This window comes from Microchirus variegatus (genome assembly GCF_963457635.1).
Source record: "Microchirus variegatus genome assembly, chromosome: 4".
In the NCBI taxonomy this organism is placed as follows: Eukaryota; Metazoa; Chordata; class Actinopteri; order Pleuronectiformes; family Soleidae; genus Microchirus; species Microchirus variegatus.
This window is the reverse complement of record NC_139805.1, coordinates 4,301,799-4,313,383: the sequence shown is the minus strand read 5'-3', so window position 1 is coordinate 4,313,383 and position 11,585 is coordinate 4,301,799. Positions and strand designations below refer to the sequence as shown.

At 42.6% G+C, this 11,585-nt stretch overlaps 1 protein-coding gene across 1 annotated transcript; it reads left to right on the top strand.

Moving 5' to 3' along the window:
* The first annotated feature begins 364 nt into the window (after positions 1 to 364).
* On the top strand, positions 365 to 9,416 carry LOC310925507 (large ribosomal subunit protein uL18B). The gene is made up of 8 exons (XM_083887476.1): positions 365 to 460; positions 925 to 994; positions 1,086 to 1,201; positions 2,953 to 3,087; positions 3,205 to 3,407; positions 6,069 to 6,246; positions 8,942 to 9,030; positions 9,270 to 9,416. The coding sequence occupies exons 1-8, from the start codon at positions 458 to 460 to the stop codon at positions 9,367 to 9,369; spliced, it is 894 nt and encodes a 297-aa protein (XP_083743602.1). The 5' UTR covers positions 365 to 457; the 3' UTR covers positions 9,370 to 9,416.
* Positions 9,417 to 11,585: the final 2,169 nt, after the last annotated feature.

The following is an 11,585-nucleotide window of genomic DNA, read 5'->3' as shown; positions in this document are numbered from 1 at the left end:
TTTTTGGGACTGTGGGAGGAAACTGGGTAATCTGGAGAAAACTGCACACACAGGGAGAACACGCAAACTCCATGCAGAAAGACCCACGCTCCGACTGCGCCGTGAACCTGGGTCTTCTTTCTGCAAAGGCAATAGTGCTGCTATGAAAATTATATAAATAATTATAATATATATATTATATATATATTAATATAATATTAATAAAGAAAAATCCTTGCATAATCCACTGTCTGGTTTGGAGAAAGAGCTCTCAGGTTTATTACGGTCAGTGACCACCCCGGCTCGGCAGGGGGCAGTGTGGTAAAAAGGAAAAAAATAAATATCTGCATCATGGCGCATCCTGTGACAAGCTATTTACCGCGCATGCGCACGACGCTCTTCCTTTTTCCCGTGCAGCGGAGTCAATCCCCAGTCTTTGGCTCCGGTCTCCTTATCTAGGAGACGAAAAGACTGCAAAATGGTTGGTAATCAATCCCAATACGCGCATGTGTTCACAGCTGAGACGTCCATGTTGTGCGCGCCGTGGTCAGACGGTTGAAAAACATATCGCCGATGTTGAGATTAACTTAGATTCTAACGCTCAAGCCGGGCTCTGCTCAAACGTGGCCTAATGGCTGCTCTCACACACTCACCGCTTCTTGTAGTGTGTGTGTGTGTTTTGGCCGCTTTTGCTGTCGTATGATAAGTGACCGCTGAGTCCACGACTTCACGTCCCATTAAATACATTTTAACTGCATTTCACCAGCCTGGTTAGCTAACGTGATGCCGTTATTTTTCCAGTGGCAGCAGCTAAAGCTAGTAGCTCTGTGTGCAGTGTGTTAGCTCTGTGACAGTGACAGCCCGTCAAACGTGGTTTTCTGCTCAAGTTTCACATTTAACATCGCTGTCGCTCTGAATGTACTAATAAGTGTTCGTCTCCTGTAGGGTTTTGTTAAAGTGGTGAAGAATAAGGCCTACTTCAAGAGGTACCAGGTCAAGTTCAGGCGGAGGAGAGGTGAGAAAGACCGTCCTACAACATGTCAACATGCTTCTTTCATTTGTCTTGTTTGAAACTAAAATATTAAGCGTGTTTCGCCTTCTTCCAGAGGGAAAGACCGACTTCTTTGCTCGTAAGCGCCTGGTTGTTCAGGATAAGAACAAGTACAACACGCCCAAGTACCGGATGATTGTACGCTTTTCAAACAGGGACATCGTTTGCCAGGTGAGTACTGAAGTTACCAAAAACTTTTTTCATTCAATTAGTGATTAGTACAACACACACATTTGGTACACCCTCCTGTTGGGGGAATCAAGCATGATGGCCTGTGACCTGAACACTGGAGTGTCTTAACTGACAAATGGCCATAATTCTGGGCACTGGGAAGATTTTTGGTCCTTACCTGTGGTGCCCTTTATATATTGACACTGATGCACATTGGCATTTTTAAGTTAAATTAATGTGTCAGTTTCTGATTCACAGAGGGCTATCTTATGTGCATACAACAGGACTTATAAATGACAAACAACTGAAAAAGCTCTTAAAGCGGAACTAGACCGGAAGTTCCTATTAACGCTGTTTTTTTGGTGTGTATCTGCGTCATTACCTTGTTTATGAAGCCCTGACTGTTCGAAACAAACAGTTCAGCCATTGCTGAGAACGGTGTGTTTTATTGTAATCTCGGGGCTCAACGAGATCACTGAAAATCCCGTAATAGTTACGTAAGCAGCGGTTCTCCTGAACAACCGATCGTCCTGCTCCGGGCACTAGTCCGGGCACATCCGGTTACGTACATTGAACCGCAGAAGAAGAATAACGTCCATTGTGGAGGTGTTTCACGAGCAACAGTGTCTTCTGACTCTGGGTCTGACTCCGGTTTAAAGTCATAAAAGGGACTGCGGCGTGACAAAGCTATTTTTAAACACTGTTAAAACAATGTTTTGATAATGAGGAGCAGTGCATCCGCCGTTCCAGAGGGGGGCGCTGCGCTTCTGAGAACGGATGTGCTGGATAGTACTGGCCAATCACAAGACTGTCTTCTGGGGGTGAAAGTTCACTCTGAAATATCGCAGCAGAAAAACACTGTCAGAAAAGAGGATTTCTATCGGCTAGTTCTCAGCAACTAGGAGGTTTTTGAAAACAAGTTAATATATGTAAGTAGACCTCCATAACTAACATTTATGTGCAACAGGACCGCTCTATGTGACCTTTAATTAATGTGTCAGTTTCTGATTCACAGAGGGCTATCTTATGTGCATACAACAGGACTTATAAATGACAAACAACTGAAAAAGCTCTTAAACAGACATACTTTTGAGGGGCACATTTTCTTTTCTGTTCAGGTTTGCTGGATGTCATGTTTGTTATCTGCAGGCGCGCACACACACACGGTCTATTTAGTGTTGGATCGGCGTTCAGCACTGTTCTCCCGTGGAAAACGAGAGAGACTATCAACATGGATGGAGAGGGATACAATCGATTTGGTCGCTTACAATTTGGCGGCTCTCCACTGTGTGTGAGGCTGGGATGAAAATGATTGTCATCTTTTTCCAGCAGGCTAAAGTTGCTAAAGTGAGACCCATGAACTGTAGCCTGTGGGCTGCTTCACTGATGGATGTGAACGGATGAAATGAAAGCCGCTATTCCCTTTCCGCTTAGTTTGAAGTTACATATCGTAGTAGCAGTATATAGTTTAATGTCAAAATGCGTATCTGCTAGGTGGCTCTGTTGCTATGAGGCAGTGCAAAAACTTTATGTGAGCTGAAGCAGAGTTTTGAGAGTGGGGACAATAAATGGGTTGGATACAGTGCCATCACATCGACACGATAACGATGAGGTAAATGCGTCCTTTCTGAGTTATCTGCGTCAGGGATGAAGGGCTAACAACGTTACTATTATTGTGATAGAAGTACTGTCAAGTGTAGATGTGTCAGCTTCTGTTGTGATAACTTCATGTACCTGTGATTGTGTTGCAGATTGCCTACGCCAAAATAGAGGGTGATATGATCGTGTGTGCTGCATACTCTCACGAGCTGCCGAAATACGGCATCACCGTGGGCTTGACCAACTACGCCGCAGCCTACTGCACTGGTCTGCTGGTGGCCCGCAGAGTAAGAACAAATTTGGTTGCACATCCAACACCTGTGTAAATCTGAACACGAAGCAGAAATGAGGCTTGTGTTGATTCAAATTGTAAAAAAGTAGTCTGTTCATCTTTCTGTCCTCAGCTGCTGAACAAGTTTGGCCTGGATAAGGTGTACGAGGGCCAGGTGGAGGTGACGGGCGACGAGTTTAACGTGGAGAGCGTTGATGGTCAGCCAGGAGCTTTCTCCTGCTACTTGGACGCTGGGCTGGCAAGAACCACCACAGGCAACAAGGTGTTCGGGGCTCTGAAGGGCGCTGTAGACGGAGGCCTGTCCATCCCACACAGGTAATCCTGTCAAACTTTGCTCACCAACATTTGACTTGTGGCACTTTTCCACCAGCACAATGCAGCTTGGCACAGCAGTGATTTTGCTTTTTCCGATAGTGATAGTACCTCGTACTTTCTTGTATTACTGCGCTGGCGAGGTTCCAAGCGAGCAGAGCCGATACTACGAGTGATGTAATCAGACTGCCGTCCACTGATTGGTCAGAGTGTTGTCACAAGAAATGGCATGAGCATGATGTTCGACACAAGAATCGAAGCCAGCACTTGTACAAGTCTGACTGTGATTGCCTTACCAGGAATTAGCCAGATTATGTTGATGGCCATGCTGTACAATGCGTGTAATCCAGAGTAGGGATGGGAATGACACAGCGTTTTGAGAGTCAGTTGTCGAGGCCGACGTGTTGAATCTGACACTCTCCGCTGGCGGGGATGCGGAGGTAGTCTTTCGTCAGATGGCTCAGGTTTTTGAACCTGTGCTCGTTAGGTGTCCACCAGAGATCTTGACTGGGTGAGATGCAGTATTTATTTGTGTAGCGCTTGCGTTGTGCCCCCGTGCAAAACATAATCGCATGCTCGTTCGCACTGCGCGCACTGCACGCATACACCTGCTTGGATACACACGCACAGCCACTTGAGAACTGCTGTTGTCACCATGTAGGCCCACACACTCATCCTGCAAACCAGCCTTTGAGCGCCACGTACAGCGGTCGAAACTCTGTAGTTACCATAGCGACCTGCCCCCACCTGTTCCATCGTCAAAAACGAGCCAGTGACTCGTCAACGCGCACACCGTCATCTGAGGCTGCAATGAGCCTGGACAGCAGGCTCACCTTGTCGTGAACTTTGAGTTTGTGACATTTCAACTGCGTACATGGCAATTGTCGAAAAAGTCCCTTCCCTAATCAGAGGGTTCAATAAATTTATTGGTAATAAGCTCTTGGTGGGTATGGTCGTCTGGCATAATTTGTAGGAGACATTGGTGTGACTGTGGTCGGACTTTAACCAAAAAACAGTCAAAGATTTTAAGCTCCGCTCTGATCACATACCCTGGTATATTCAGTAGAACAGTATTTCTGTACCGCTGGTGGTACAGTACCACAGTTGGAGAACCACAGGTGTAGGTAGGCCTGGGCGATTAATCGATTTAAAATTGGATTTATTCGTTTGGACGTTTGGATATCAACATGGCAGCGTGCGCAAAGAGTGCCGTCACAGGAAGAGACGTGCAACACAAGGATCAAGCCGAACACTGCCGAACTGTAAATCATTTAAAGACAGGGAAATGTCTAAAATCTCAATATTTAACAGAGGAGTCTGGTCCGCGATTGGCATCACTGCTGTATTTCAGTCCAGAGTCTGTGCTCTGGTCACGGCGGACATACTGAACAAATATTTTGAATTAACTGACACTGAAAACAATTGTTTTACAAGTCACGAGACACTTGTTTGTGTGTGTGTGTAAAACGTCATTAAATTGCATAATTATTATTATTATAATGATAATAATAAATAGGGCTGTCAAAAGATTAAAAATGTTAATCAGATTAATCGGGTAGGGTAGCTGTGGATTAATCAAGATTAATTACCATTCGTAAATATGCCAGAACAATTCAGATTTTCTCCTTATATTGTTGTAGGAACGGAGAGATAAATAAAGTTTGTGAAAATATAAATGTAAAGAACAATAAAATACTGGAAATAACTTTTAAAAAAACCTATACAAACTTAGTAAAAAATAAACATTGCATTTTAAAGAACCCACATTATAAGACAATGTAAATAAATAGAAATAATAAAATACTATAAATAACTTCAAAAAAAAAACTTAAAAAAAAATTATACATTGCACTGTAAATGACTCGCATTATAAAGAAAATATAAAGTATAGAATTTAAATAGTTTTCTTGTGGTACTAAACTCACAGCAGGAAATTCCTCATCAGCATCTTTGAAGCACTGATTCTACTAGTTAGTGTTAGCGTCAGCTAGCATTCTGACGCTAATGTTAGCTGCTGTCTGTGTCCCCGTTAGACAATGACTGTTAATGTTACGATTATATCATTATCTGCGCCAGTAGCTCCACTTACAACTGTGTGTCTTTCTGTCTTTTTTATCCATCCTCTTTTTTTCTTCCTCTTCTAACGACCTGATTGATAACTCCTCTTCATTTTGCTTCAGCTTCATTTACAACTTGCAGAACAATAATTTCACACAGGTGAACGTGAGGTGACGTGGGGCCCCGTTAGAGAGGTTTCCTACTGAGATGTCATTGCAAATCAACCATTGTTGTTTAAGGGGGATGGAGATGCGGCTGCTCACTGATGCATTTAGGCTCTGAGTGTCGGGTGCCCCCCTATCGGCTCGGGCCCCAAGCAGTTGCCTGCCTTGCCTGTTCATAAACTGCACGTCTACCCGTAGCGCAATGAAAGTGCGTTAAAAATGAACGTGTTAATTCCAGAAATTCCACCGATTTAAAAATCGGATCTGGTATTTAAAGATAAATAAGGATTTTATTTTTAGGCCTTATCGCACAGCCCTAGGTGTAGGTAATTTAAATGGCGGCAGTAAACAGGGGATTAGAAACTGTTGAAATGTACCTTCTGTCTATTATGCCAATAATTCTCAGGATTTACCTCCTAATCATACTGCTTTCATCTTCCAGCACCAAGCGCTTCCCTGGGTACGACACCGAGAGCAAAGAGTTCAACGCTGAGGTTCATCGTAAGCACATCTTGGGCATCAACATATCCGAGTACATGAGCTACCTGATGGAGGAGGACGAGGACGCTTACAAGAAACAGTTCTCCCGCTTCATTAAGAACGGCGTTGCCGCTGATGCAGTGAGTCCACCATATGCATTATTCATTCACATTATCTTTCCACTGCAGATTATCTCATGCATTCACTTGGCATGTGTTCTAATTCAGTGGTTCTTGACACTTTTGAATCCCCACCTTGACTCGTGAACCCCACCTTAAAACCGTTTCAACTCGCTTTCAGAACAAATTAATGTTAAGCAACATGATGCATTCACGATTTGTTTTTGTGTTTTTCTCGTTGACTTGGTGTGCAGCCAGAACTCACTCTGACCCACATTGAGAAGAAGCTGACAGTTTTTAGAGTCTTATTGGCCTTGAGCTGGAATAATTTATTTGAGGAGCCACCCTCTAAAAAAATCCTAGCTAAAAGCCTGTGCAGTGCAGTGAAGTTGGTTTGAAGTTGGATATTGGACAGACACTCGCTCTACAGCACCACCCAGAGCAAGGCTCTCATTTACATCGTCATCACCCGTCTCGTTCACTTGGAGCAGCATGGTGCATTTGTAGTTGTCGTTTCTGTGAGTGGGTTAAAATTGTGTTTATTTTTGTTGGATAGCACTAAACTTAATTTATTCTTAATGCGTGTGGTTTCGTGTTTGCCGTTTCATTTGATCCGATGTTTAAATAAAGTTTGTGGTTTGATTATATCTGTGCTTTTAATTGTTTTTACAATGCAATATTGCCTTTGCTAGTCTGAGCAGTTTTATATTAAGATATCGAAACCGTACCGGTACCGTGGCCCCAAAACCGTGAAACATACCGAACCGTGGAGAAACTATACCGTTGCATCCCTAATAGACATTGAAAATAAACAGTCGGTTCTTTGTAAATGGTTTAATTTGCCACTTGTCAAACATTTCCATCAGGGGATGCAGCAGTACTCTTCTCTCACAGTTTATGTGTCACGGTTTTGTGGTAACGGTACGGTTTTGATATCTTAATATAAAACTACAGAGACTAGCAAAGGCAATATTGCATTGTAAAAATAATTAAAAGAACAGATATCGCACCACAAGCAATATTTAAACAATAGTGGACTATCAGAGCAAATTAAACGGCAAAAATAAAACCACACAAATTAAAAATAAATATTGTAGTGCAGTGCTATTCAAAACAAATAAACACAATTTCAACTCACTCACAGGAACTACTTATCACTACAAATACAATCAAATGTGAACATGACACCATGCAGCTCCAAGTGAAAGACGAGTGATGGCGACATAAATGAGAGGCTTGCTCAGAGTCGTGTTCTAAATGAATGTGGAGCCAACTTCAGTGTCGTGACGCGAGGAAGACGTTTACCAGAGCGAATGTCTGTCGAATATCCAACTTAAAACTAACTTCACTGCGGTGCATGACTGATGCTTGCAATGTAATGCTCGCACAGTGTGGTTTGTTTGACAGTCCTTTTCCCGTTCTCATCGTAGTTTGCGCTGAATTCAAAATAATCTCGTACTACAATTTTAGTTTAGTCGCCATTGTTAACACGCTCATCATATTGTGTGGCATGTAACTCGTCCAACGTCTAACTAGTGTTGCTGTTAAACTTAAAAGAGACGCGGGGCAAACGGGGCGTGTTCGTGTACGACGGCATAGAATTAAAGACTGAATAGATCGGCCACTATGGATTGGCCCATGGTTACCGAAAATGTTCTTCATTATCGGGACCGATCGGATCGGTGCATTCCTAGTCTTAAATAAGGAACATCTATCCATTTTTTCCTGAAAATTGGTCGTAGTTATTTGTGATAGTAATTCTAGATCGTTCTGTGGATGTGTCGACGTACCGATATGACCTATGAAAGTTTCTCCTTGGTTGCTCGGTTGACCTTTTTACCAAACGCAGGTAAACGTTAAATGCAAATGCAGGTAAACTTTAAAAGGCAATCTGCTTTTTTCCGTGTACTCCGTGTCGAGTCCCATTCACTGTCGCAAACATGCTGTAAACAATAGGGCTGTTCCAGTTTTTCCAAAACTCAAGTTCGAACAACTTTCTCTCAATAAGAGCCGACACTTGCACTCAACTGCGAAAAAACATGAAAAATTTGGCACACTATTGAAATGCAATTCTAAGTTTACTCTATTTATAGTCTAAGCCAGGGGTGTCTAACTCATTTTCACTGAGGGCCCCATCAGTTTAATTGTTACCCTCAAAAGGGACAGATGTAATTGTGATAGAGAATAAATGTAACCAGATATAATGTAAAATAAAGGTAACTACTCGTAACATATTGCTAAATAACCTTCTGCATTTATCACTTGTTAAAGTTACAAATATGATGCATTATAGATGTAACCCGGTCCGCGATGGTGATGCCGTCACTTTGCAGGTAACACGATCGCCATGCATTGTGGGAAATGTAGTTTATGGTCAACGCGCGCCTTAAAGCAGCATAGACCGATTTTTAAGACCAATTAATCACTCGCGGGCCACATAAAATGACGTGGCGGGCCACATCGGGCCCCCGGGCCTTGATTTTGACATATGTGGTCTAAGCTATTCCATCTCAAATGCCTTGCTACATTTTTGCTACACAGCATGTCATAGGGCTAGTGCGTTGAGAGCCTTAATGCTGTGTCCTGTAGTTGCTATGTGGGCTGGCCTTTGTTAAACTGCTTAAATTAAGTCATGGAAATGGTGCAAAATATTATGGTGAAGTTGTGAAAAGGTTTTGAAAATTAATTCTGTTGGGTTGACTTTTTTTTTCTGCAGATTGAGGAAATGTACAAAAAGGCTCATGCTGGCATTCGTGAGAATCCGGTCCATGAAAAGAAAGCTCCAAAGGAAATCAAAAAGAAGAGGTGAGAAAATACACAGTTCATAGTATTTGTCATTTAGTCTTTTTCTAAACAAAATTTGAAGTAAATATTATTGGGTAGATTTTGATAGGTTATTATCAGTCTAATGCCCTGACTGGTCAGGGTGAATTGTGACAGTTCTAGTATCAGTGTCAGATATCATAAATCTTTGGATATATTTGGGCATGCATTTATCTTATCTTATCTTAAACTTAAATTAAAAAATGTTTTGTGCAACCTAGGTGGAACCGTGCCAAGCTGTCTCTGACTCAGAGGAAAGACCGTGTTGCCCAGAAGAAGGCCAGCTTCCTCCGGGCTCAGGAACAGGAGAATGACGAATAAAATCCACTCTGTTCCTAATGCAAAGTTTGTCGTAATAAATCTTTTGAAAAAAGTGTCATGGTTGTTTTCTCAAAGGCAACTTTAAACACAGGCCGATGTTGGTCATCATGAATGATTGAGTTATTTCTATGAAATGTTTTTTTAATCTACTAATTTGACTCCTGTCCTCTTTATGATGTCCTGCTAGGCTAAAGAATGACTGTCCAAATTAATGTGTTATGGGCCAAAGAAACTTGAAGGCGATAGTTCAATTTTGAGTTATGGGGCTGCAACTAACTTTTTTAAATTATTCGGTTAAAGCGGACCTAGACCGGAAGTTCCAATTAACCAAATAACCAACCAATCCAATTATTGTTTTTTAATGTGTGTATCTGTGTCATTGCCTCGTTTACGAAGCCCTGAAGTTTCAAAACAAACAGTTCGGCCATTGCTGAGAACACTGTGTTTTATTGTAATCTCCGGCTCAGCGAGATCTCCCTTCTGTTTACGTAAACATCATTTCTGCTGGACAGCAGATCCTCCTCGTCCGGGGACATCCGGTACCGCAGAAGAAGAATAACGTCCGTTGTGGAGGTGTTTCACGAGCGACAGTGTCTTCTGACTCCGGGTCAAAGTCATAAAAGGGACTGCGACGGGGAGTCGTGAAGAAGCTATTTTTAAACACTGTTAAAACAATATTTTGATAATGAGGAGCAGTACATCCACCGGGGGCTGCACTTCTGAGAGCTGGTGTGCTGATTATGTCACTTCCGGGTATTGGCCAATCACAACACAGTCTGTCTTCTGAGATTTCAGTCTTAAGGCCACATTATACTTCTCCGACTGCGTAATGCGTTATCCGTCTGCGTCACCACGGAGACGCCTCGAGCCTTTATACTTCTGCGTCGTGGTGACGGTCACTCGCTACAATTTCCCGCCCGATCAGTAGGGGTCGCTGCGCAAGGTTGTTCTGCTTGAGGCTACAGTGAGCAATGGTGTCCGAGAAAGAAAGAGAGAACGACTGTTGTTGAAACAGTGGCCGTTTATCACTTTTCTGTGTCCCGGAACGCAGTTTTAAGATCATTTGAGGCGAGAAATTGGCCATTTAGAGTCTAAACATGTGCTGTGTGTGTATAGATGTGACGTATTTATAGTTCGGCAGCGGCGTTATCGGCGGGGATCAGCTCCGCCTCTGTCAGGACGCCCGGAGCGCACTGAGAGCCGGCACAGAGCAGCTTCGCTCGGCCTGTCCTGAGGACCAATCGCAGCTCTTGGCGTCTCCGTTGTCCCTTGACGGAGTGACGGACACTTAAAAGATATTTCGTGCAGACGGAGACGACGCAGAGGCTCTTCGACAGTCTCTGCGTCGACGCAGAGTCTCTACGTAGCCTACGCAGAGCACTTTACGCAGAAGTATGAATTGAGCTTTAAACACCATGGCTGAGGACAGCGTCAGTAAGGAGAGATTTCTATCGGCTCTTTTACAGCAACTAGGAGGTTTTTGACCATAAAAACAAGTTAATGTTTGGAAGTAGACCTCCATATCTCACATATGTACAACAGGACCACTCTGTGAGCTTTAATATGTAATTGTGAAAATTAACTAAGCCCCCTCAGTGTGCGCTGCCCAATGTCTGATTTGAAAAATGGCAAAAGACGTGGGTTGAAAGAGCGGTAGTGCAGATCAGTACTTCAGAGTCTTGGAGAATGAGTCTAATGCTGATTGGACGAGAATGATCTGAGAGGATCACTGATGCAAAATCACCAATGGCCATTTTGAATGTAGTAGCTGGTGTTAAACCAAAGAGGAAGCAGATCATTTTGTGGTGATGCTTTGCAATTAATCAATCAATAACATTTGTAATAATAATAACAAATGATACATATATGCAGGCTTTCACTTGGGGAAAAAAGGGGGGTTAGGGCTTTAGTTGCATTTAATTTGAAGCAAATAAAAAGACGATGCAACGAAATGTGCTTCCAAAAATCTGACATGTATTTTAATCATTCAAACTGCCTATCAAATAGTTAAGAAATAATTTGTAAATAGTAGTATATACTGGCTATTATTAGTTATGGCTATTATTATTATTACATTAGTTGGTGTGTATAAAAGGTCAATGAGTTACTGGACTCCTGACAGACCCTTGCATCTTTTATCCAGTCATGGGGAAAGCAAAAGAATTGTCAAAGGATCTGCAGGAAAAGGTAGTTGAACTTGTCGTTTAGTCAGGACT